At 41.8% G+C, this 26,841-nt stretch overlaps 1 protein-coding gene across 1 annotated transcript in view; it reads left to right on the top strand.

Annotated features, from left to right (window-relative positions):
- Positions 1-1,568: 1,568 nt before the first annotated feature.
- Positions 1,569-26,841, top strand: part of LOC132386270 (carcinoembryonic antigen-related cell adhesion molecule 5-like) — a 43,586-nt gene continuing 18,313 nt past the window's right edge. Inside the window, exons 1-2 of the mRNA XM_059958547.1 lie at positions 1,569-1,698; positions 26,489-26,764. Of these exons, the coding sequence (XP_059814530.1) occupies positions 1,569-1,698; positions 26,489-26,764 (406 nt within the window). The remainder of the gene's footprint in view (positions 1,699-26,488; positions 26,765-26,841) is intronic.

Raw genomic sequence — 26,841 nt, forward strand, 5'->3', positions numbered from 1 at the left:
GATGTAAGAGAAAACATGCAAGAACATCTGCTGCAGATAAGAGAGAGATAAGAGAGGGGAGTGAGACTTGTTGATTCACCATATTATGATTTCAGAGAGACTTACGGCTTTTGAGAGGGTTATTTATCTTACACCATTCTGATCATTAAAATTCCTCAATGGACAGCCGGAGTGGGCTGGTTTGATGGACACAGCCATTCAAAATTAATTGACTACTGAGACCCCGTGAGTATGGATAAAAGTGAGGTCTGGGGAGACACCCGTCAGACACACCAGATGAGCACTGATTGAGTGTTGGAACCCACGGGAAGGTGTTTGGCATCGGAGACTGAACAAAGAGATCGGTCAGTTGAACTCACAGTGTGATAGCAGGGCCGGTGTGGGCTCGTGTGTGTGTCCACTCATGCCAGAGTGACGAGTCCACCACAGAAGAACGGTCTAGCTGAAGTAAAGAGGGGTCACAACTGAATGGCCACCACATCGACGAAACGACGGATCAAGAACGTAAAGGAAGGTTTGCCTGCCTGTAACTGTTACTGCTCTCTCTCTCTCTCTCTCTCTCTCTCTCATTCTCTCTCTCTCTCTCTCTCTCTCTCTCTCTCTCTCCTCCCTCCCTCCCTCTCCTCTCTCTCTCTCTCTCTCTCTCTCTCTCTCTCTCTCTCTCTCTCTCTCTCTCTCTCTCTCTCTCTCTCTCTCTCTCTCTCTCTCTCTCTCTCTCTCTCTCTCTCTCTCTCTCTCTCTCTCCATCGATTACAACACAACAACCAATATCTAACTCAGCAGGTATGAACGGAACTGAACTTTATACTTATATATGACAATTCATTATCCCCTGGACATCGATAGAGCTTGATTATTATTACTTATTATTATTCCTACATTTTTAGGTTTATTACTGCTAACATGTATTATCTATATATTTGCGTTATTGATAGTAATTTGCTTATTTTATTAATAAACACTTTTGAATATAGTACGACCAGACTCCAACGGATTCTTCTTTCTCTGCTGGTTAGACACCCAGTTAAGGGGTACGTAACAAATTGGGGGCTCCTCCGGCATTTTATTACTAAATTGGGGAGGGGGTGCAGTGAATCGGGGCTAAAAGTCCCTTATCTTATCTGGTTGCGTGGTTAACCAGACGGGAAGCCAGCAGAGATGGAAATAGACAAAATTATAGAAAAGCCGACTTTGAAGGCGCTAGATGATGCATAAAAGGCAGACTTGGTGAATGTTACGAAACGATTACATCTCCCAGAGGTGAAGTCGTCAATGAGAAAGTGGGAGATACAGAAGGCCATAGACCATCATTGTGTATCCGAGGCTGTGTTCACGTCTGAGTTATTGGATCTGTTTCCTGAGAGGAAACCAGTTGATGGGGCGGCTCAGTTAGAGATTAAAAAATTAAGGTTGGATGCAGAAAAGAAGAAAATGGAGGATGAGATCCAGCTAAAGGAGTTGGCGAAAAGGGAGAAAGAAAGAGCTGAGTTGGAGGCACGGAAGGAAGAGGAAGAGCTGAGTTGGCTCAGAAGGAGAGGCAGAGGCAACATGAACTTCGAATGAAATAGATGGAAGCAGACAGGGAAATTGAAAGGAAGAAGCTGGAGTGGGAGGAGGCAGAGAAACAACGGCAGTTCGGGAGGGAGAGATGGCAACATATGGGCAGCGGGGCAGACCGGGAGGAGAAGTTTAATGTTGGTAGGGAGTTTAGGTTAGTACATCCGTTCGGGAAGACGGATGTTGATAGGTACTTCTTGCATTTTGAAAAGGTGGCAGTGAATCAGAAGTGGCTCAGAGATAAGTGGGTGGCGTTGTTACAAAGTGTATTAAACGGGAAGTTTCAACGGGCATATGCGGCGTTCTCTGAGGGGGCTGCAGAGGGTTATGAGGAAGTAAAACAGGCTATCCTTCGGGCCTATGGGCTGGTACCTGAAGCGTATAGACAAAAGTTCAGGGATTTAAAGAAACAGTGGAATCAGAAGTTTACAGAGTTTGCATACGAGAAGGGTGTGCTCTTGGGTCGTTGGTGCGCTGCAGAGATGGTGGAGGAGGATTTCTATCGCTTAAGAGAGTTAATTCTGATCGAAGAATTTAAAGGTTGTGTTTCGGATAATATCCGGCCATATCTGAACGAGAAGTCGAATAAGTCTATATCGGAATTTGTCAGGTTAGCAGATCAATATGCCCTAACCCACAAGACAAAGTTTCCCCCAAATAAGAGTTACCAGAAAGGCAGTAGAGACGGTAGAGAAAGCCCAGCGGCTAAGGTAGAGAATAAGCAGGGAGGTAGTGGTAAAGATAAGGAGGAGGACAAGCAAGCTCGCAGGAGGGTTCCTGGCTTGACCTGTTATAATTGTGGAAAGGTTGGTCATATTGCATCTAAGTGCTTTGCTCCGAAGAAGGAGACGGGAAAAGGGTAAACGGCAGTCCCTACAGGGTGTATTGAGTCGATCAGCAAGTCGACAAGGAAGGCAAATGTCGATAGAGTACGAGAGGGCCGTCAGAAATTTATTTCGGAAGGGACGGTGTCTGTGAAAGAGGGAGAAACCCCAGTTCCAGTGAGAATCTGGAGGGATACTGGGGCTGACCAGTCATTGATCCTAAGTAAGGTGCTGGATTTCGGTCCCGAAACTGGAGAGGTGGTATTAAGAGACATAGGAATCTGTACCTTTGCACAGGATCATTTAAAGTGAGACCTGTTATCTGGACCAGTCGAAGTCGGGGTGCGTTGAGAATTACCGAGAGACGGCGTGGACGTCCTTCTTGGTAATGATTTAACAGGTGGTGACGTGTGTTCAGCAGTGAAGCTGACAAGCAAGCCAGTGAGTGCTGAGGACCCGGCCCTAGATTCTAAGATCTATCCCGCATGCGCAATCACTCGCAGCATGTCGAGAAAGGCGGCTGAGAAAGAGGACAGTTTAAATGAGTCCACTGTTGATTTGGCTGAGACGTTTTTACCGACTCTGTACCAAGAGGGGTTGTGGGATGGTAAAGCGGAGAATAGGGAGGTGAAAGAGAGGAAAGGAGAGGATGTAGACTTAGCCTTAGAAAGGAGAGAATTTATAAAAGAGCAGGGACGTGACGAGGAGCTTGTGGCATTGAGAGAGTCAGTTCTTTCTGAGTCAGAACTGGATAAAGAACCAGAGGGTGACTACCTGAAGGACGGAGTGTTGATGAGGAAGTGGAGGCCGACCACGGTGCCAGTCGATGAGGACTGGGCGGTGGTACACCAGGTGATGGTTCCGTAGGTGTATCGGGATGAAATTTTAAACCTGGCTCACAAGGAACCTCTGGGTGACATTTGGGAGTAAGGAAGACAGTGCATAGGGTTATGAAAGATTTTTACTGGCCAAATATGAGGAAGGAGATAGCTGACTATTGTAAAAGGTGCCATACGTGTCAGGTGGTAGGAAAGCCAAACTGGTTATCCCAAAGTCTCCTTTCAGACCGTTACCCGCTTTTGAGGAGCCCTTTTCCCGAATCATTGTGGATTTTGTGGGTCCTTTGCTAGAACTGCGAGTGGGCGGCAGTACGTCATGACAATGATGTGTGCTGCTACACGATTTCCAGAGGCTGTGCCCCTGGGGAACATTAGGACGCCTGCGGTGGTGAAGGCCCTCATTAAATTCTTCACCACAGTTGGGCTACCTAAGGAAGTACAGTCGGATCAGGGGAGTACATTTAGATCCAGAGCATTTCAGCAAATGTTGACACAGATGGGAGTTAAACAAATTTTAGCCTCTTCATACCATCCGGAATCTCAAGGAGCGTTGGAAAGATTCCACGCTACTTTGAAGACCATGATCAAAACTTACTGTCAGGAAAACACTGGAGACTGGGATGATGCATTACCACTTCTGTTATTTGCAGTGAGGGATCCGGTTCAGGAATCTCTGGGGTTCAGTCCGTTTGAGCTTGTTTTTGGTCGCAGGCCCAGAGGACCTTTAACCCTACTTAAAGAGAAATGGTCTAGTCCGAAAGCTTGTGGTGCGTTCCTTTAACGGACAGGGCTCGAGAATGTTGTCACCCCATCCGGGTTCTATGAATACAATGTGTTCCCGTTTGGAATGAAAAATGCCCCGGGGACCTTTCAGAGAATGATCGTTGCAGTGATTAGAGAGTTACCAAATACAAGGGCTTATATTGACGATGTGGTGGTTTGGAGTGACACCTGGGACATTTCAGAGAATGATCGTTGCAGTGATTAGAGAGTTACCAAACACAAGGGCTTATATTGACGATGTGGTGGTTTGGAGTGACACTTGGGACATTTCAGAGAATGATCGTTGCAGTGATTAGAGAGTTACCAAACACAAGGGCTTATATTGACGATGTGGTGGTTTGGAGTGACACTTGGGACATTTCAGAGAATGCTCGTTGCAGTGATTAGAGAGTTACCAAATACAAGGGCTTATATTGACGATGTGGTGGTTTGCTGTGACACTCGGGATGAGCACCTGACGTTTTGAAACCTTTCTCCCTGGCGACCGATGCAAGTGATGAGGCTGCAGGGGCAGTCCTACTGCAGAAAGCAGGGGATGGAGTGGATCACCCGGTAACGTATTTTTCTCGAAAGTTCAATGTGCACCAGAGAAATTACTCTACTGTGGAAAAAGAATTGTTAGCACTTATCTTGGCGATACATTATTTTGAGGTCTATATTTGTTCAGCACAGCGGCCAGTAATTGTTTATACTGATCATAACCCCTTGGTATTTTTGGCTAACATGAAAAACAAAAATAGGAGGTTACAAAGTTGGAGTCTGTTTCTACAGGAATTCGATATTAAAATGAAACATATTAAGGGGTGTGACTATATAATTGCTGACAGTTTGTCTCGATGCTAAGTTGAATGTGTATCTGTATTATTTTTGTAGTTAAGACCACTATCGTATTCTGTTAAACTCCGTAATTCTGCAATATGCTGTATTCGTTAATTTTCACCTAAAATTCCCAGAAGGATGGGGGTGTTATGAAGGATGAACAGTTCTGATGGACAATAGGGTGCAGGGTTGCCCATATCTCCCCTTTGAGTATCACAAACCATTACTGTTGCTATGCTGCTCATGAGAGAGAGAGATGAAAAGAAAACCTGCAAGAACATCTGCTACAGATAAGAGAGGGGAGAGAGACTTGTTGTTTTACCGTATTATGACTTCTGCGAGGGTTATTTATCTTATACCATTCTGTTCATTAACATTCCTCAGTGGACTGCCAGTGTGGGCTGGTTTGATGGACACAGCCATTTAAAATTGATTGATAGCTGAGACCCCGTGAGTAGGGATAAAAATCAGGTCTGGAGAGGCACCCTTCAGACGCACCAGGAGACACACCAGTGGACACTGATTGAGTGTTGGAACCCATGGGAAGGTGTGGGGCATCAGAGACCGAACAAGGAGATCTGTCCGTAAAACTCACAGTGTTATAGCAGGGCCGGTGGGGACGTGTGTGATTCCACTCATGCCAGAGTGACGAGTCCACCGCAGAAGAACGGTTTCGCTGAATGACAGAGGGGACGTAACTGAATCGCCTCAACGATACGACGGATCAAGAACGCAAAGGAAGGTTTGACAGCTGTAGCTGTTACTTCTCGCTCGCTCTCTCTCCAACGATTACAACACAACAATCATATCTAACTCAGCACTCATCAACTGAACTGAACTTTGTACTTTTCTATGACAAATTCATTTACCCCCTTGATATCGATAGAGCTTGTTTATTATTATTGCTTATTATTATTCCCACATTTTTAGGTTTATTATTGCTAACTTGTGTTATCTATATATTTGCATTATTGGTATTTATTTTGCTTATTTTACTAATAAACATTTTTGAATATAGTACCACCAGACTCCAACGGATTCTTCTTTCTCTGCTGGTCAGACACTCAGTTACGGGGTACGTAACATAACAATCTTCTATTTCCTTGTGGGTATATTTCCAAGTAGTTGTTTCTACCTTCATTCCGAACAACGAGCAGGGGAATACTTGGCTGGTTTAGGAGTTGAGGGTTAGTTCCTGATCAAAGGTCTCGGCCCGACACGTCAACTGTCTGGTATTCTGTATTTCTTCAGAGTTTCCCGTGTGTTGCTTTGGGTTTCAGCATCAGCATTTCTTCTTAAGTACAGGAAGAGCCCGTTGTTTTTCTGTGAAACTCGGAGCTCATTATCTCCGTGCTAGCATCCGCCCTGTATGTTGGATAGATTCCAACACCCACGCATGGTTCAGAACAGGGTGCGTCCTTTCCGCTGAAATCAAGTTCAACCAGTTGGACAGTCGCCGCTCACTTGCAGCTGTGAACAAAGATTTTTAAATAAAGATTTTACAATAATTTTTAAATAACTTTTATCAGTGGTGATACCTTTGACAGAAGTTGAAGCTCCACTCGCAGTCTTTACCTTTCATCTGCAAGGAGTGTGTCAGGACAGAGCTATTGTGCTGCTTCATCTGAGTATTAATCACTTCTGAGAGCTCGCTAACCGAACCATTTTAGAATTTCAACTTTATACTTTTACAAAACGCAGCCAAGTTGTATCCAGTAATCAAATACAATCACAAAAGATTCAGCAGGTGCTGCAAATCTTGAGCAGTACACATAAAATACTGGAGGAACTCTGCAAGTCAGGCAGCTTTTGTGAAATGGAATCAACAGTGTACGCTTTGGGCCAAGACCCTTCATCAGGACTGGGAAAAAACGGGCAGAATAATTTTATTCAGCAAGTCGGATCAGTACCCTCTCTAACTATAACGAATTGCTTAAACTATTCTATGTATAGATCCTTATCTCAGCTGGTTGCTACATATGATTATTCTTGGAATTGTCAGTTTGACTGGAAGGACTTGTTGAATTTGACTGAATGGGATGATGACTCTTCTGTCTAATCAGGTCAGCTCTTGTTCTGAGTGTAGTAGCAATGTTCATACCTCCTTACCTTTATTCCCATTGACCACCAAAACAATGTTCTCCTAATTGGTCATGCTTGCTCATTGTTTTCTTGTTCCATAGGCCTTGGTTCCAATGTCTTGGATAATCTCATGCAAGATTTATTAGACGACTGTTCTCTTGCATATTCTAAATCGTTTTTCAGTTGCTAAAATAAAGTACAAATCAATACTAGGATCTAGTCTAATGGTTTTCAGCAATTGCAAGTTGTACTTTGAAAGAAAGGGTTATTTTTCTGTTCAGTTTGTTGAGGCCAAGAGAATAATTCCATAAATCACCTACCTCAATGATGCAGGAGCATATGGAAATCAGTCCTCCGGAAACGACCCCTTTGAAGGGGGCAGAACGATAGTATAGCTGTTAGTGTAACACTGTTACAGCCACAGTGACCCTGTTTCGATTCTGCCACTCTCTTTAAATAATTTGTATTCTTTCCCACTGACCACGTGAATTTTTCTGGGTGCTCCAGTTTCCTCCCACATTCCAAAGATGTTCGAGTTAGTAGGTTAATTGGTCACATGGTTGCAATTGGGAGACACAGACTCATTAGGCCGAAAGGCCTATTACCATGCTGTATCTCCAAATGAATATAAGTAAGTGCAGATGGGCAAACCCAGCAAGATCTGGCCATTCATAAAATGTTAACAATCAATAATGGCTTGAGAAGAGATGCAAAATACATCTACTGTTTGGCATGTTCAAAAGAATAATCAACACATTGTCAAGTTGTACTGTTCTCCTACATACCACGCTCAAGATAGTCTCTGAAAATAGTTCCTCCATTTGCAATGATGGTGCAGTTCATTAACACAACAACAGCAGAGATTAAATTGCATAATGTTTAAAACACAAAATGCTGGCAGAACTCAGCAGGCCAGACAGCATCTATGGGAAGAGGTAGTGATGACGTTTCGGGCCAAAACCCTTCCATGTTACTTCACTCCTGATAAAGGTTTCGGCCCGAAACGTCGTCACTACCTCCTCCCATAGATGCTGTCTGGCCTACTGAGTTCTGCCAGCATTTTGTGTTTTTATTTATATAACATATAATCATATAACAATCACAGCACGGAAACAGGCCATCTCGGCCCTCCTAGTCCGTGCCGAACTCTTAACCTCACCTAGTCCCACCTACCCGCACTCAGCCCATAACCCTCCACTCCTTTCCTGTCCATATACCTATCCAATTTTACCTTAAATGACACAACCGAACTGGCCTCTACTACTTCTACAGGAAGCTCATTCCACACAGCTTTCACTCTCTGAGTAAAGAAATACCCTCTCGTGTTTCCCTTAAACTTCTGCCCCCAACTCTCAAATCATGTCCTCTCGTTTGAATCTCCCCTACTCTCAATGGAAACAGCCTATTCACGTCAACTCTATCTATCACTCTCAAAATTTTAAATACCTCGATCAAATCCCCCCTCAACATTCTACGCTCCAATGAATAGAGACCTAACTTGTTCAACCTTTCTCTGTAACGTAAGTGCTGAAACACAGGTAACATCCTAGCAAATCGGCTCTGCACTCTCTCTAATTTATTGATATTTTTCCTATAATTCGGTGACCAGAACTGTACACGATATTCCAAATTTGGCCTTACCAATGCCTTGTACAATTCTAACATTACATCCCAACTTCTGTACTCAATGCTCTGATCTATAAAGGCCAGCGTTCCAAAAGCCTTCTTCACCACCCTACCTACATGAGACTTCACCTTCAGGGAACTATGCACTGTTATTCCTAGATCTCTCTGTTCCTCTGCATTCCTCAATGCCCTACCATTTACCCTGTATGTTCTATTTGGATTATTCCTGCCAAAATGTAGAACCTCACACTTCTCAGCATTAAGCTCCATCTGCCAAAGTTCAGCCCATTCTTCTAACCGGCATAAATCTCCCTGCAAGCTTTGAAAACCCACCTCATTATCCACAACACCTCCTACCTTAGTATCATCGGCATACTTAAGAATACAATTTACCACCCCATCATCCAGATCATTTATGTATATTACGAACAACAGTGGGCCCAAAACAGATCCCTGAGGCACCCCGTTAGTCACTGGCCTCCATCCCGATAAACAATTATCCACCACTACTCTCTGGCATCTCCCATGTAGCCACTGTTGAATCCATTTTATTACTGCAGCATTAATACCTAACGACTGATCCTTCTTAACCAACTTTCCATGTGGAACTTTGTCAAAGGCCTTGCTGAATTCCATATAGACTACATCCACTGCCTTACCCTCGTCAACATTCCTCGTAACTTCTTCAAAAAATTCAATAAGGTTTGTCAAACATGAGCTTTCACGCACAAATCCATGCTGGCTACTACTAATCAGATCCTATCTATCCAGATAATTATAAATACTATCTCTAAGAATACTTTCCATTAATTTACCCATCACTGATGTCAAACTGACAGGTCTATAATTGCTAGGCTTACTTCTAGAACCCTTTTTAAACAATGGAACCACATGAGCAATACGCCAATCCTCCGGCACAATCCCCATTTCTAATGACATCTGAAAGATCTCCGTCAGAGCTCCTGCTATCTCTGCAAAAACCTCTCTTAAGGTCCAGGGGAATATCCTGTCAGGACCCGGAGATTTATCCATTTTTAAATTTCTTAAAATCGCCAGTACTTCCATCTCTTTAATTGTCATAGGTTCCAAAACTTCCTTACTTGTTTCCCACACCTTACACAATTTAATATTCTTCTCCTTAGTTAATACCGAAGAGAAGAAATCATTCAAAATCTCTCCCATCTCCCTCGGCTCCACACATAGCTGACCACCCTGATTCTCTAAGGGACCAATTTTATCCCTCACTATCCTCCTGCTTTTAATATAACTGTAGAAACCTTTCGGATTTACTTTCACCTTATTTGCCAAACCAACCTCGTATCTTCTTTTAGCTTTTCTAAACTCTTTCTTAAGATTCCTTTTACATTCTTTATACTCCTCGAGCAATTCCTTTTCTCCATGCTGCCTATATCTATTGTAGTCATCCCTCTTTTTCCGAACCAAGTTTCTAATATCCCTTGAAAACCGTGGTGCTTTCAAACCTTTAACCTTTCCTTTCAACCTAACAGGAACATAAAGATTCTGCGCCCTCAAAATTTCACCCTTAAATGACCTCCATTTCTCTATTACATCCTTCCCATAAAACAACTTGACTCAATCCACTCTCTCTAAATCCCTTCACATCACCTCAAAGTTAGCCTTTCTCCAATCAAAAATCTCAAATCTAGGTCCAGTCCTGTCCTTCCCCATAATTATATTGAAGCTATTGCTAATTGTGATCACTGGACCCGAAGTGCTGCCCAACACATACATCTGTCAGCTGACCTATCGCATTCCCTAACAAGAGATCCAACACTGCCCCATCTCTAGTCGGTACTTCTATGTATTGTTGCAAAAAACTATCCTGCACACATTTCACAAACTCTAAACCATCCAGCCCCTTTACAGAATGAGCTTCCCAATCTACGTGTGGAAAATTAAAATCTCCCACAATCACCACCTTGTGTTTACTACAAATATCTGGTATCTCCTTACACATTTGCTCTTCCACCTCCCGCTCCACATTAGGTGGCCTATAAAACACTCCTATCAGCGTTACTACACCTTTCCCATTCCTCAATTCCACCCAAATAGCCTCCCTAGAGGAGCTCTCTAATCTATCCTTACAAAGCACCGCCATAAGATTTTCTCGGGCAAGCAATGCAACACCTCCTCCTCTGGCCCCTCCTACTCTATCACACCTGAAGCAACTAAATCCAGGAATATTTAGTTGCCAATCACACCCTTCCTGCAACCATTTTTCACTAATAACTGCAACATCGTAATTCCAGGTATCAATCCACGAATTCCAGGTATCAATCAATTATTTCCAGCATCTGCAGATTCACTCGTGTGCCTTTGCATAATGTTGTTCATTTTGATAGCTCGTCAGGTTTTCTGACAGGTAAGGCCACGGAAAAACATTTTTTAACAAAATAAAAACAGAAAGAATTTGATCTCTAAAACACCTATTAAAATTCCATTCACTAAATGTTAGAAATTGACTTAAGTATTAATATTCACTATAAATCTTTTGCTTTATTCTTTAATGTTTTCCTTGGCCAGTAAATATAAATTTTGTGAAGCCCTACCAGCTGAGAAAAAGTCAGACTATTATGAATCAGATTTTTGCAATGAGGAGTAACAGATATTATCTTTGTCCTGGTAGAACCTAAAACTCATACATGGGGAAAATAAAAACACTACTTCATGAGGGAAATACAGTATTTAAGGTTTATATAGTGGAAATCAAGAGAGTAGTGAATCAAGCATTTAAAGTTGAGTCTGCTGTACAGTTCCTAGTAACATGTTCATTTGTGCATTAAATAATTATTCTTAAATCCTGTCAAAAACATGAATTTTGGTCTTCATTAGTGACCTTATGAGATATCTGTGCAAAATGTCAGGCAGAAAGTTGTTCGTGAGAGATCATATGCTTACAACCCAACTTGAAAAATTTCCTTTTGATCAATTTAAGTAGAGAAAAATAGCCAAATTCTAACAGGTGTGAATTTACCTGTTGTATTGTCCTTTCATTGTAATACTGTAATGATACTTAAAGGCCAGGCAGTTGACTCCTTACTGAATCCATTGCAGATCTTTTCTTATTTCGTTGAATCATTGGAAGCTAACATAAATGATATCTGTCCTTGTGTTAATTTTGTAAATTGTCATCTAATGCCTAGGTGTCAGCATCCCACAAACACTTTCTAAGCAATTGTCACATAAATTTCAAAATGGCCATTTACTTTTCTCCTGAAAAACACCCATCCGAAGGCTGAAAATATAGGCCATATGGGTGCTGTGACAGCTACCTCAAATTTTCGGTGGCCCAGGTTGTACCCTGAAGTCCAGTGCTGTCTGGCGTTTGCATGATTTACAACTGCTTGGCGATTAGCCCGGAATCCATAGCGCATTGAGCCTCTTGGATGACTCGATGACAATCGTTGGGTTTCTTAGTCACAATTCAAGTTCGAGGAATAAAGCTGTTGAAATAGCAAATTGCTGTCCTTTACAAACTGTCGGATACCAGTTTCCAGTAGAAAACACCAAAGCATGAGCTATATAACTTAACAATTAGTTACATCAGGTGTTGAGCTAACCAGTACTCACAAAAGAAATAGCTTGAGGTTCCTTTTCAGAAAATAAACAAAAGATACTTATTTTGAAGGTTCAGTTTTTATGTTGGAGATCAGATACCTATTCACAAAGGAAAAGGAATCTCGTATGCAAATTGCTATTTCGTTTACCTCTGTTGCAGAGTTCTGGAAATGATGTGTATTAACTTTTTCAATAGCCGTTACTAGATAGTATGCAGGATCCAGGGATGGGATAAACTAACTTGAGTGCAAAGAAGGATTCTGTGAACAAATAAATGATTATGAGCTTCATCTCCATTGAAAAGGCTGAAGTAAATGCAGAACAACCTATATGTAGGTCGTTGAGCCAAAATGTTGCATTGAGACCTAAGTTGCTTTTGGCCTGGAAATTGACCATGCATTCAGAGTAGTTTTCTACTTTCATCCACCCATTAAAGCAAATAGATTCAGTAAATAAACACAAGTAGAGCTGATATAGATCAGCAACTATAATTTATTTTTAATATATAATCAATACAATTATGAGAAGTGTACCCCTTCTTGTTTGAAGATCGTTCTGGATTATATGGTCTGTGGTTACTTCTGGTTGACTGGGGTTGTACACTGGAGACTTCATTTACATTTGACCATTTCTCTACATTTGTATGAATGATCATTAGAGTAGTCTGTGAGCAATGGACCAATAACAAGGTGTTGGCTTAGTTTTTTTCTATCTACTTTAGTTCATTGGGGTTGAGTTTGTGTGACTGAAGGACAATCATGACTGCTAAAAATCAGCCATGACCAAATGGCAGAGCACACTCGATGGGCTGAATGGCCTAATTCTGCCCCTAAGTCTTATGGTTTTATGGTTCATTTTGCTTCATTTTTCACATGGTCCTTTGGTAAAGGGATAATTTCCAAAGAAATAGATTTTCAACGCCATGAACTCCCGACAGTCTTGGAAGACAGGATTACTGCCAGGAAAAATAAATTCCCATTTAGCGTTTTCATTTGGAGAAATGCCATCTCTAAATTTTCAATAATGTAGTGTTATTTTAGTAAATGATGCATATTTTCAAATAATATGTGTGGGTATAATAAGTAAATAAGACTTAACTATTCAATTTTCTTTCCACACTGTTTTAACATTAAGGCAATTATCTCAGAGGAATTTGCTGTTGATCACATAAATTAAAATGTTCAGTTTTATAGGCCAAGCATTACTTTAGTCTTTGAACTTTGTGAACTCACAAGTTGAGCCTGAGCAAGACTCCTTTTAGTTCTCCTCCATACCTCTGATCTTCCCTGGGAGTAGTGTAGGTAATAAAAGAATGAAATTTGATATGCTCTTCTATTTACTTTGGGTACAGTTTATTGAATCAGTTCACTTGTAGCATTTGACCACATCATTTTCTTTCCTCTTTTGCCTCTTGGTAAGAATTATACAAAATGTTGAATGAGTTTGCTTCATTTGTTTTCTTAACCCTATGAAATGCAATGTTCTGTACTTGAATTTGTGTACATTTTAAACATTTAATCAGCTTGTCTTAATAAAACATTCCATTTATTTATTTAACAAAATTATGTGTGGGTTTTAACCCTGGCTCTACAGATGGCACTAGCCCATCTATCAAGATGTCTTTAGTCTATTTATATTGAAAGAGGAACTGACTTTTTTTTCTTAAAATAAATGATATCAAAGGTTCTTTTTGTCTTCTGAATGTGAAACATTACAATTGTGATCAATAGGGTTCTGCAAAAGAGTGGAGTGGTCTAACACATGTCGTAAAATTACATCATTTCTTTCCTAGTAAATGATGAGTCTTTGGCTCCTCACCCGACTTCCAAGTGGCTCTCTTCTTAGCCCTCTCACGGAGGCACTGATGTTTTCTGAGGACAGCCATCCAATATGCTTCAGACCAGTTTTCTTCTGTGAGCCATGCCAATGAAAATTGGCAGCTTATTCATTCATGAAGTCTGACCCAATTTATCCTTATCCTGTCGTGTGTATACACAAACCTTGCAGCTGATGCTGCTGGATGACAGTCAGGAGCAGAAAGCCCAGCTAATATTTCTCTCTTCACCCTCAGGACAATGGAAGGCTATTGGCTCTGATCAATTACCATCCCTTTAAAATCTATATAACGTCAAAATTGAACAGTTAATGAGCCAGAAGCTCCTCAGAATGCCTTTCTAAACTGCAATGAAAGTGTTATATTAGACATTACCACAGAGTAGGCTAGTAAAATGGTTATATGATGCACTCCGTTGTGTAAGCTGGAAATAGCATGGCTTGCATTGAGCTAACCTGATTACAATGGGAAGAACAGAAATCTTCAGTCCCATTATAAACAGTAAACACAAACTTTGTCACTTGTTATTGCATAGCCAAACATTCAAAAAAATTTACTGGATGAAACTTTGAATGCAATTTGCTATGTATATCTAGAATAATGTAAATTTGCTGCATTCTAACTGGTTCCTAACTGAAATAATGTAGGTCGATAAGAAAAACTGGTCAGGTGTGTTCACACTGGGGAGCAATATGGCATTACAGATTACTGTCAGTCCTCTTGTTCAATATAACAATATCTTAACTTCCCTGCCAATAAAGGATTAGAAAGCAGAACATATCCACAAATGATTAAATCGGAGATGTGGCACTAATATTAAACTCCTATAAATATAGTTATCCTTCGATCATCAAAATTAATTGAGTTCTCAACAGAAAACTAGAGATCTTGCTATTTTGATACATCTGAACTTTTTTTTTATGAATGTAAGAAGTGCAATCTAAACCAGGGTTTATGTTTAGAATGCTTCAGCATTCCATATTGAAGAAAATCTTTGCCTTGCAAAGATCTTACCTTTGACAGGTAAATTTAATCTATTTTTTCTGTAATTTATTTTGGAGCATTGTCCGTAGAAATGTGTTATTTGCTAACATTGGTGTGAATTGAGTCCTAGAGTATTCAAGCCCATACCTCAGTTTTGTAATAAGTCAGTAATGAACAATGTTGATGCTCAGGTATCTTGTTTTCCGATCTGTGAGGAGCAACAATTTGACCCACATGGTACAAGTCTAATAGTGATTCAGGAACAGTAAAGTCTGAGGATGTATGTACAGCAATAATTGAAGATGACTGGACATTTTAAGAAAGCTCTTTAGAGAATGGTAATCAAGATCCTTGGTTTTATCAGTAGAATAAAAGTAATAAAGAATGTGCTAATTTTATAAGCAGGTTTTAGTCTAACCAGTGAGGAAAAAAGCAGCCTTGATTCTAGTGTCTATTTTAGTCTAACAATATAAATTCCTGAAATAGTTTTGAAAAATGTTCTCTCAGATTTTAAGAGCAATTTCTTTAAATTTTGTGAAGTAATACTTATTCATTTAAGATCACCCTAAGTTTTATTAAGATTGTTAAAGTTAATAAAATGAGATAAATGTTGACAAACAGTTAGAAAAATGTTACCAAATGGCTTCATACTGCTGCCAGTGCAGTTCTTGGCCTTGAATAAATTCACTTCTCTTTAATGTTCTATAAATATTTTCAACTCTGGCTGTGCTGTGCCTGAGAATGCTATTTTTAACATTACCCACGCCCTGGTCCCCAAACTATTTGTATATCAGCTATTCATGATTAAATTTAATAACTTTTCAATGGATTGGATAGAAATCGTACGTACAAATGATACTTACGAGATTGGCATACTCATAAATTTTTGATTCAAAACGATCTGTAAGTACCCTCAATAAAACTATCTTTTACGTTGTTAAATGATACTCAATTTTCTTAATAGTGTAAAACATACTCTATACTATCTATTGTGAATAAACTAATGCTGTATTTTATTTTCAAATCAGGACGCAATAGACTAACAGTTAAAAGCTAACAACGTCGTTTAAAATACACCAACTATACTTCTGGAAGAGCTAGAAATTAACTATTACGGTCAAGGCAGAATGGCAAAGATTAGAGAGGGAAAACGAATGAAAACATAAAGCAGAAGCCGAGCGAGAGAGGATACAACAGGAAGTCCTGGAATACCGGCAAAGAGCTGACGCCGAGCGAGAGGGGTCAGGAGGAGAACACAAAAGGATCCAAAAGGAGCGGAAAGCTTCAGAGAAAGAGTTACTGAGTTACAGGGTCAGAGAGGTACGGGCTTGATGCAGATCAACCAGTTTCAGTTAAAGTGCGAGAAATTAGATAAAGAGAAAAAAAAAACTAATCTGGAGGTCAGTGATGCGCCCCCAGCTGACGTCATCGTTCTGTTCACTTTATGTTGACGTGGTGGGTCACTTTGAAGGAGGAAGGCCTGCCAGTGATTTCACTCATGTTCCAGAAATGCAATAAAATTAATTGTTCATCCTAACGCTCGATGGTGAAAGTTTGCTTTCTTTCATGAAATACCCGTATCTATAGAATATTGTTTGCGTGAAGTCGTGGTAACCGGTGCAGTTATGGAAACTGTCAATGTGATCAATTGCAGATGAACGGAATTCCCTGGCTGACGTCATTAAGATTAAAGCAAAGGGTTTTAAAACATCGATGAGACATAAAGTATCCCACGGAGTTTGATAGGGACGTGGACAAAATAGTCCCGGTTGTGTGAGTATCTGAAACCAGGCACCGTCTGGAGCCCAGAACCAGAGGCCACAGTTTAAGAATAAGGGGTAGGCCATTTAGAACAGAGTTGAGGAAAAACTTTTTCACCCAGAGCGTGGTGGATCTGTGGAATGCTCTGCCTCAGAAGGCAGTGGAGGCCAGTTCTATGGATGCTTTCAAGAAAGAGTTAGATAGAGCTCTTAAAAATAGCGGAGTCAAGGAATATGGGGAGAAAGCAGGAACGGGGTAATGATTGTGGATGATCAGCCATGATCACATTGAATGGCGGTGCGGGCTCGAAGGGCCGAACGGCCTACTCTTGCACCTATTGTCTATTGTCTGTAAAACTGCACTGTCTGGCACCGACACACATTCCACTCTCAAAATCACTGAGATCACATTTCATCTCCATAGTGATGCTTGTTTGGAGACAGAACGCACCCTGTTTTAAGGAACAGGACATGGAGAGACCCACTGATAACGCTGTGGGTTTATTTAATGATTATCACCAGGAGCTGACTGAACATTAACCAGGGTGTGTTCATTACTTACAGAACCCGTAACACAGCCTTACCGGGACAAGGTGGTAACAGAATCTGGAGCCGCGCTACAGGGTCAGAAGCTTTTTTTTTACTGAAATACAAACATCACAAAGGCAGTTAGCCCCTTAAATGAGAATGAGAACTTATTCAATTGTTCAGCAATTGAACTGTAGCGAAACGCTTTTGAAAGGATTAATAATTCCCTTCAGCTAATTGAATACATCGACTTCCTGTGCATGTCCCGCGGGAAACCGGTGTAGTTGGAGGTGTTATCGGAAACGCCGCTCTTTCAACCCAGCTCCGAATCATCTCCGAAGGATCGGGAGGTGCGAGCTTCCCGCATCTCGGAACTGTCCCCGGGCTACCGCTTGCAACAGCGGGAAGCCGATCCGTCCACACTCGGGACTTTACCGATCCCCGACCGAGGGAACTGAGGATTTGCTTTGTTCATTCCATCGCAGGTGGGATCGACACTTTCTGTCTACATCTTTACGACATTTCGGTCGGTAGCTACTGGGAGAGAGCGAAATTATAAGAACTACTCACACTGCAGTTTATGGGGGGGGGAGCGGGGAGGTGTGTAAAGATGTGATGGTTCCATTATAGAATCGGTTGCTGAGACTGGTTGTGGATCACCGTCTGCGGTGTTGATTCCCTTCCGTCAGAAGTGTGTGGGTAGGTGGGAGATCAAAAGAAGGTTTAACAGAGAGACATCAGCACCGTGTGAGTTGTCCTGTGAGGAAAAGTCTGTGGTCTTGGCTTTTTTTTCCAGTGACTGAGAAGAATTTGATATGACCTAAGTTTACAAGGTGGTGTACACAGTGCTGTTCTTTTTTAAAAATATAACAATGTGATTGATTATATCCGTAGTTGTTTGGTGAAATGAGTGGGATATTTGATGAGAAATAAAGTATCCTGCCGCAGGGACGTCGACGAAATAGTTTCTGTTCTGGGTGGAACTGACAGCAGTTAAAGACATTCTCTCTCTCTCTCTCTCTCTCTCTCTCAATTTAAGGTGGGGGGTTATATTTAAATTCACCTTAAATTCAACCCCTCGTTAAATTCCTCCATATTTTCCTCACCATCATCAAGTTTTCTCTCATTGGTTCCTTCACCCTATAATTCTTTATCTTCCTCATCGGGGCAAAGTTTCCACCCCCATTGCAATCTAGTTTGAACCCTCCCGAACCATGCTAGCAAACCAACCTGCAAGAATATTGCTCCCCCTCGAGTTCCGGTGCAACCCATCCGATCTGTACAGGTCCAGCCTCCCCCAGAAGAGATCCCAATGATCCAAAAATCAAAAACCCTGCCTCCTGCACCAACTACTCAGCCACGCCTTCAACTGCCATCTGCCCCAGTTCTTACCATCACTATCACGTAGCACTGGCCGCAATCCTAAGAACGCCACCCCTGAGGTCCTGTTCTTCGGCCTTCTGCCTAGTTCCCGAAACTCACACTTCAGGACATCATCCCTCTTCCTGCCTATGTCGTTGGCCCCAACATGTATCATGACCTGACAGACAGACAGACAGACAGACTTTATTGATCCCGAGGGAAATTGGGTTTTGTTACAATCGGACTAACCGAGAACAGTGTAGAAATATAGCAATATAAAACCATAAATAATTAAATAATAATAGTGATTATGTCTAGTGGTGTTACGAACCCCGTAATTGAGTATCTTACCAGCAAAGATAGAACTATCCGTTGGAGTCTGGTACTATTTTCAAAACAGTGTGTATTAGTAAAATAGACAAATCAATATCAACAATGCAAATATACAGATAATACACGTTAGCAATACTAAACTTAAAAGTGTGGTTATAATAATAATGAATAATAAACAAGCTCTATCGATGTCTAGGGGATAATGAATTGTCATATGTGAATATAAAGTTCAGTTCAGTTCATACAGGCTGAAGTAGTTGTTGGTCGATGTGTTGTAATTGTTGGAGAGAGAGAGAGCACTGAGTGACAGCCAGTCAAACCTTCCTTTACATTCTTGATCCGTCGATGTGTTGTTGCGGCCATTCAGGTATGACCCCTCTCGCCATTAGCTAGATCGTTCTTCTATGGTGGACTCGTCACCCAGGCAAGGGTGGACACACACACACACACACAAGCCCTCACCGGCCTTACTATAAACGCTGTGAGTTAAAAATGACCGATCCTTCGTTCGGTCTCCGATGCCCCACACCTTCTCGTGGGTTCCAACACTTAAGCCGTGCTCCCTGGTGTGTCTCCTGGTGCTTCTCCTGGTGTGACTGAGGAGTGCCTCCCCAGACCTCACTTTTATCCCTACTCACGGGGTCTCAGGTGTCTATCAGTTTTGAATGGCTTAGTCCATCAAACCAGCCCACTCCGGCTGTCCACTGAGGAATTTTAATGAACAGAATGCTACCAAGCAAACTGCCCTCTCCGGAGCCATAAATCTTACAGGAGTCATAATATGGTGGAACAACAAGTCTCTTTCTCCAAGTTTTATCTCTCCCTTATCTGAAGCAAATGTTCCAGTCCCAGTATGTTTTTTTTCCATCTCCTTCTCTCTCATTAGTGGCATGGGAACAGTAATGGTTTGTAACTCTCCCAGGGGAGGGGACATGGGCAACCCTACACCCTTCTGCCCATCAGAGCTGTTCATCATCGTAACACCCCCACGCTTCTAGGACTTTTCACGAAAGGGGAAAATTAACTAATACAGCGTCTTATAGAATTAGAGAATCTAACAAAATACAGGAGTGTTCTGAACTACAAAGATAATACAGGTATATATTCAACTTAGCATCTAGACAAACAGTCAGCAATTACATTATCACTCCCTTTAATATGTTGTATCTTAATATCTTAATAAGTTCCTGTGGCATCAGACTCCAATTTAATATATTAGCCAAAAATACCAAAGGTTGTGATCTTAGCTTGTGTATGTTACAAAATGTGAAACAATACATGTGTAATTATACTGTGTTACATTACAGAAGTTTGTGCAAATACTAGTCTCTATTTTACTTTAAAATTTAACATTCAATCTTCCATGGTGTTGTCTTTATTATTTACATGCTTTGTCGAATTCCAACAAAACCAGAACCTGTTATTCAAAGTGGCATTTGATCAACCTTTACCCCTTTTCCACTTAACTCTCACGTGGTGAGCTTGCTCACCAGTGTGGAATAGGCTTTCTCATACTCCTTTCATGCGAGTTATCTTATCACCAATGTTTTCCAAACTTAGCCCATTTTCTGAACTTACTCACAATTCTTCATTTTTGAGTAAGTCTTTAATTTCATCTATTAGTTTGCAGTTTAAAATCTGCAAGTGATCCATCTTTCTCAACCACCTTTCTCGGCATTCTGCGAGTGATTGCGCATGCGGGATAGATATTAGAAACTAGGGGCGGGTCCTCAGCACTCACAGGCTTGCTTGTCAGTTTCACTCCAAACACACGTCACCACCTGCTAAATCATTACCCTGCAAGCCCCTCCCACCCATGTCGCCTCCCAAATGCCTCTTAGCTATTGTAATTCTTCAACTTCTTTGGCAGTTCACCCCAGAGGCATGCACCCATCGGTGCAAATAAATGGCCTCTTAGTACTCCTTGGAATATCTTACTTCTCTCTGATCCCTGCAGGTCCAGACTCCGAATCCCATCGGAAAGAATACAACAGTCTACGGTATCCCGAGAATTCATCTGTCACTCCGGATTAGCTTGCGTTCGAATGGAATATCCTCGAGAATCTCTTCTTCCCTGTCTCCAGGTTGACATGTGTCTACGCTGTTGTAACTGTACCACTTCTTCTGGCAGCTCATTCCAGAATCAGGTGTAAAGAAATCCTCCATTATTTCTCCTTGCAATATCCTCCCTCTTCGTTTGTATCTGTGCCCTCTCGAATTAGAATCCAAACCCGTCCCGGAGATTACAGCTGTCTGCCATATCCTGCGCATTCATGGGTCATTCCGTATCCGCCTATATTCGAATATAATAAATACTTCTCTTGGCCAACCTTTCCCTGTAATTGATGCTTTTATTCTCGGCAATATCCTGGAAAATCTCTTCTTCTCTGTCTCCAGGTTGACAATGCCTTCTCAATAACATGGTAGCCACACTTGCTGACAATTCTCCAGTTGTATTCTCACTGAGCCATAATGTCCCGTCTCCTAGAAATCCAGCGTGCTAAACTTCCTCCTCACCACCCTGCCGGAATGTGCGCCCGAACTCTGCAAAGAATCTCCTATCCGTCCGTGCCAATGTCCAAAATACATCACCTCATGTTAGTATATTTTGATACCAATTTGTAATTCCTCGGATCGCCTCCCAGTCAGATCAAATCTCTCTGTCAATCAATCAATCGAACCCGATGCACTCGAAACAAGACCTCCTAATTTCGTGTCGTCACTAAACTTACTAATTGAGCCATTTACACTCACATCCGTGTGATTCAGATAAAGAAGGAATGACAGAGATCCCAACTGATCCTGTGGCATCCCACTGGTTGGAGGCTTCTTGTCGGAGAATGCACCTCAGTCATCGCCCCCTATCACTGAGCCAATTCTGAGTCAAACTCTCTCATTGCCATGAATCTCAGAATGTCTAAACTTTCGGAACAGTCTACCGTGCGGGAGTTTGTCAATGACCTTATTCAACTTCACCGAGTTAACTTCATACCTCGCCTTCGTTACCAATACCAAAATAAAAACAAACTACAAAAGATTCGAATCAGATTCAGACCCACAAGAACAATCATGATAATTATTATAAATGATTATGACCTCATCCAGGTCATTAAAAAAAAATCAAAAAGAGCAGGATTCTCTGCTCCGTTTCTTGAACAAGGGAACAACACCCTCAACCCATCAATCCTTCCGGAACCTCTCCTCATTGATAATGCAAAGATCGTCGCCGGAGGCTCAGCAATCTCCTCCCCATCGCCGCCCAGAGTCGACGAGACTGCATCCCGTCTGGTCACGGCAACTTATCCAGCTTGATGCTTTCCAAAAGCTCCAGCACATCCTCTTCCTGAATATCTACACGCTTCATGTGTAGTGGAGTAAACGATGGAAGTGGGTAATGCTGGCGGTGCATTGCCGAGCCTTATGAGAATCTGCTTTATTATCCTCACTTAAATCGTGCAAATGAGTTGTGCATTTGTTTTAGATGTTCCGGGAAATCTACGTCTCTCAGCCCAGATCTTGCGGCGTCTAGATCAGTGTCAAATGAGATTTCATTTTTCTTGGAAACCGGTTCCTGAATTACAGTGGTATGTTAACGGCTCACATTTTATTAACAAAACGAACAACGGGACAATTTGTTTTATGGGAAGGATGTAATAGAGAAATGGCCGTCATTTAAAGGTGAAATTTTGAGGGTACAGAATCTTTATGAACCTGTTAGGTTGAAAGGAGCGGTTAAACGTTTGAGAGAGACATGGTTTTCAAGGGATATTGGAAACGTGGTTAGGAAAAATAGAGATATCTACAATAAATATAAGCAGCATGGAGTAAATGAGGTGCTCGAGGGATATAAAGAATGTAAGAAGAATCTTCAGAAAGAAATTAGGAAAGCTAAAAAAGGTGCGAGGTTGCTATCCAAGTAAGGGGAAAATAAATCCGAAGGGTTTCTACAGTTATATTAATAGCAAAATGATAGTGAGGGATAAATTGGTCCCTTAGAGAATCAGAGTGAACAGCTATGGGTGGAACCGCAAGAGTTGGGGGAGATTCAGAACAATCTATTTTCTTCAGTATTCACTATGGAGAAGGATATTGAATTGTGTAAGGTAAGAGAAACATGTAGGGAAGCTTTGGAAACAATGACGATTAAAGAGGAGGAAGTACTGGCGCTTTTAAAGAATATAAAAGTGGATAAATCTCGGGGTCCTGACAGGATATTCCCTATGACCTTGAGGGAAGTTGGTGTAGAAATAGCAGGGGCTCTGACAAAAATATTTCAAATGTCATTAGAAATGGGGATGGTGCCGGAGGATTGACATATTGCTCATGTGGTTCCATTGTTTAAAAAGGTTTCTAAGAGCAAACCCAGCAATTATAGACCTGTCAGTTTGACGTCAGTGGTGGGTTAATTAATGGAAAGTGTTCTTAGATGTGGTATATATAATTACCTGGATATACAGGATCTGATTATGAACAGTCAACATGGATTTGTGCGTGTAAGGTCATGTTTGACACATCCTATTGAGTTTTTTGAAGAAGGTACGAGGGAAGTTGACGAGGGTAAAGCAGCGGATGTTGTCTGTATGGACTTCAGTAAGACCTTTGGCAAAGTTCCGCATGGAAGATTAGTTAGGAAGGTTCGATCGTTAGATATTAATATTGAAATAGTAAAACTGGATTCAACAATGGCTAGATAGGAGATTGCGGAGAGTAGTGGTGGATAACAGTTTGTCAGGTTAGAGGTCGGTGACTGGTGGTGTGCCTGAGGGATCTGTATTGGGTCCAATGTTGTTTCTCATATTCATTAATGATCTGGATGATGGGGTGGTAAATTGGATTTGTAAGAATGAAAATGATGCTAATGTAGGTGACGTTTTGGACAATGAAGTGTGTTTTCAAAGCTTTCTGAGAGATTTAGGGCAGTTAGAATAGGGGGCTGAACGATGGCAGATTGAGATTAATGCTGATAAGTGTGAGGTGCTACATTTTGTTAGGAATAATCCAAATAGGACAAACATGGTAAATAGTCGGGCATGAGGAATACAGTAGAACTGAGTGATCTAGGAATAATGGTGCATAGTTCCCTGAAGGTGGAATCTCATGTGGATAGGGTGGTGACGAAAGCTTTTGGTATGCTGGTCTTATAAATCACAGCACTGAGTATAGGAATTGGGATGTAATGTTAAAATTGTACAAGGCATTGGTAAGGTCGAATTTGGAATATTTTGTACAGTTCTGGTCACCGAATTATAGGAAACATGTCAACAAAATAGAGAGCGTACAGAGAAGATTTACTAGAATGTTACCTGGGTTTCAGCACCTACGTTACAGGGAAAGGTTGAATAAGTTAGGTCTTTATTCTTTGGAGAGTAGAAGGTTGAGGGAGGACTTGATAGAGATATTTAAAATTATGAGGGGGATAGATAGAGGTGACGTGGTCTCGTTTTTACCGGGCACCAAACCAGCAGTTATGGTCGAAATGACAATAAAAAGTGACTTGACTTGACTTGACTTGACTTGAACCTGGCGGTTATCCTTTTGTGTATCCTGCTCAAGGCCCGCCAAACCAATTTGCAGCTCTGCATTTTCTCTCCATCTAAATAATGGTCTGCCCGTTTATTTGCTCACCAAAGTGCATGACCAGACAATTTCCAACATAGTATTTTATTTGCTACTTCTTTGCCTATTCCCCTAAACTATCTAAGTCTCTCTGAGGACTCGCTGTTTCCTCAACGCTATTTCTCCTCCACCTATCTTTGTATCATCGGCAAATATAGCCACAAATCCATTAATCCTGTAGTCCAAACCTTTGACATACATGGTAAAAAGCAGCGGTTTGTGTTGAATGGAGAGATGCAGCCTGAGATGAGTGTCAATATTGTTCAGACGATATGAGTCCCAGTGCAGAGCGAGTAAGACTGCAGCCGTTCTCGTTCCACTGCTGAGAAAAGAAAAGTGCAAAGGATGTTGATTGATTGTTCCCTCTCCTGCTCGCCATCTCAGCCCTGGGAAAAGGCCTCTGACTATCCACACGATCAATACCTCTCATCATCTTTTACACGTCTATCAGGTCACCACCCATCCCCCGTCGCTCCAAGGAGAAAAGGCCGAGAACATTCAATCTGCTCTCTTAAGGCATGCTCCCCAATCCAGGCAACATCCTCGTAAATCTCCTCTGCACCCTTTCTATGGTGTCCACGTTCTTCCTGTAGTGAGGAGACCAGGAATGAGCGTCACACTCCGAGTGGGGTCTCTCCAGGTTCCTTTCTAGGTGCAACAGTACAATCAGCTCGAAAACTAAATCCGACGGTTGATGAAGGCCAGTACACCGTACGCCTTCTCAACCACAGAGTCAACCTGCGTAGTGGCTTTGACTGTTCTTTGGACTCGGACCCCAAGATCCCTCTGATCAACCGTACTACCAAGATTCTTGCCATTAATATCTATATTCTGCCTACCTAACTGAACTACCACACACTTATCTGGGTTGAACTCTCACATCTCAGCCTCGTTTTGCATCCAATCAGTGTCCTGCTGTAACCTCTAACAGCCCTCCACACTATCCACAACAACCCAGTCTTTCTGTCATCAACAAATTTGCGAACCCGTCCATACGGTCTACATCTACGGCTCTACCTTCATCAATGTGTTTCGTCACATCTTCAAAAAAATCAATCAAGCTGATAAGACTCACTGGACTATAATTTCCTGGGCTATCCCTACTCCCTTTCTTGAATACGAGAGCAACAACCGCAACCCCCCCAATCCTCGAGAAACTCTCCCGTCCTCATTGATGATGCAAACATCACCGCTGCAGGCTCAGCAATCTCCTCCCTCGCCTCCCACGGTTTCCTGGGATGCATCCCTTCCGGTCCAGGTGACCTATCCAACTTAATGATATCTAAAATCTCCAGTACATCCTATTCCCTAACATCTATCGTCAAAGGCTTTTCAGCCTGCTGCAGGTCATCCCTACAATCGCCAAGATCTTTAACCGTAGAGAATAGGGAAGCAAAGTTTTCATTAAGTACCTCTTCCGATCCCATACACCCTTTTGTACTGTCTCACTTGATTGGGCCCATTCTCTCACGTCTTATCCTCTTGCTCTTCATATAGTTGTAGAATGCCTCGGGGTTTTCCTTAATCCTGTCTGGCAAGGCCTTCTCATGGCCGCTTCCGGCTCTCCTAATTTATTGTTAAACTCCTTCCTGCTTATCTGACAGGTTTCTAGATCTTTATCATTACCCTGTTTTTTGAACCTTTCGTAAGCTCTTTTTTCCTTCTTCACTCTATTTACAACGGCCTTTTGTACACCACGGTTCCTGTTCCGTGTATGCTTCTACTTCCCACTGGTCGCGATGAATGGAACACAGTTAGCCAACCTCCAAACTTCGCAATTTTCCCCGAATCCTGTAACGTCCACCTCAAAACATCATGTCCATCAGATTGAATAACTTATAAATGTTTACTTATTATGGAATGATAAATGTTTGATTTCATTTTCAGATTCGTAACGGAATTCATAAACCTGCAGATTCTATTCTTGTGTCGTGCACTAACCAATCCCCTCTGTTTTAACAGGACCTGTTTCCAATGTCACTGTTACATCTGATGCCACCAGACTGATTGAGTACAGCGACACCGTCAGACTAACCTGCTCCGCAACAGGCACGGATGTCTCTTACCTGTGGCTTGAGCAGAACAGCGTGATCATTCCCGGTGGCAGGTTTGAGCTGAGTGCCGATAACAGCACACTCACTGTTTCTGGAGTGCGACGGACAGACGGAAGTTTCACCTGTAGAGCAAGCAACGTGATTAACGAAATCACGAGCGCTCCGTTTTCTCTTAATGTCAACTGTAAGTGTCCCGAGACTCCGGTAGTTACCTGTTATATCACAGTTAAATTTCAAATCCGTGTCTTATTACACTATGTC

The sequence above is a fragment of the Hypanus sabinus genome, unplaced genomic scaffold, assembly GCF_030144855.1.
Source record: "Hypanus sabinus isolate sHypSab1 unplaced genomic scaffold, sHypSab1.hap1 scaffold_1085, whole genome shotgun sequence".
Taxonomy (NCBI): Eukaryota; Metazoa; Chordata; class Chondrichthyes; order Myliobatiformes; family Dasyatidae; genus Hypanus; species Hypanus sabinus.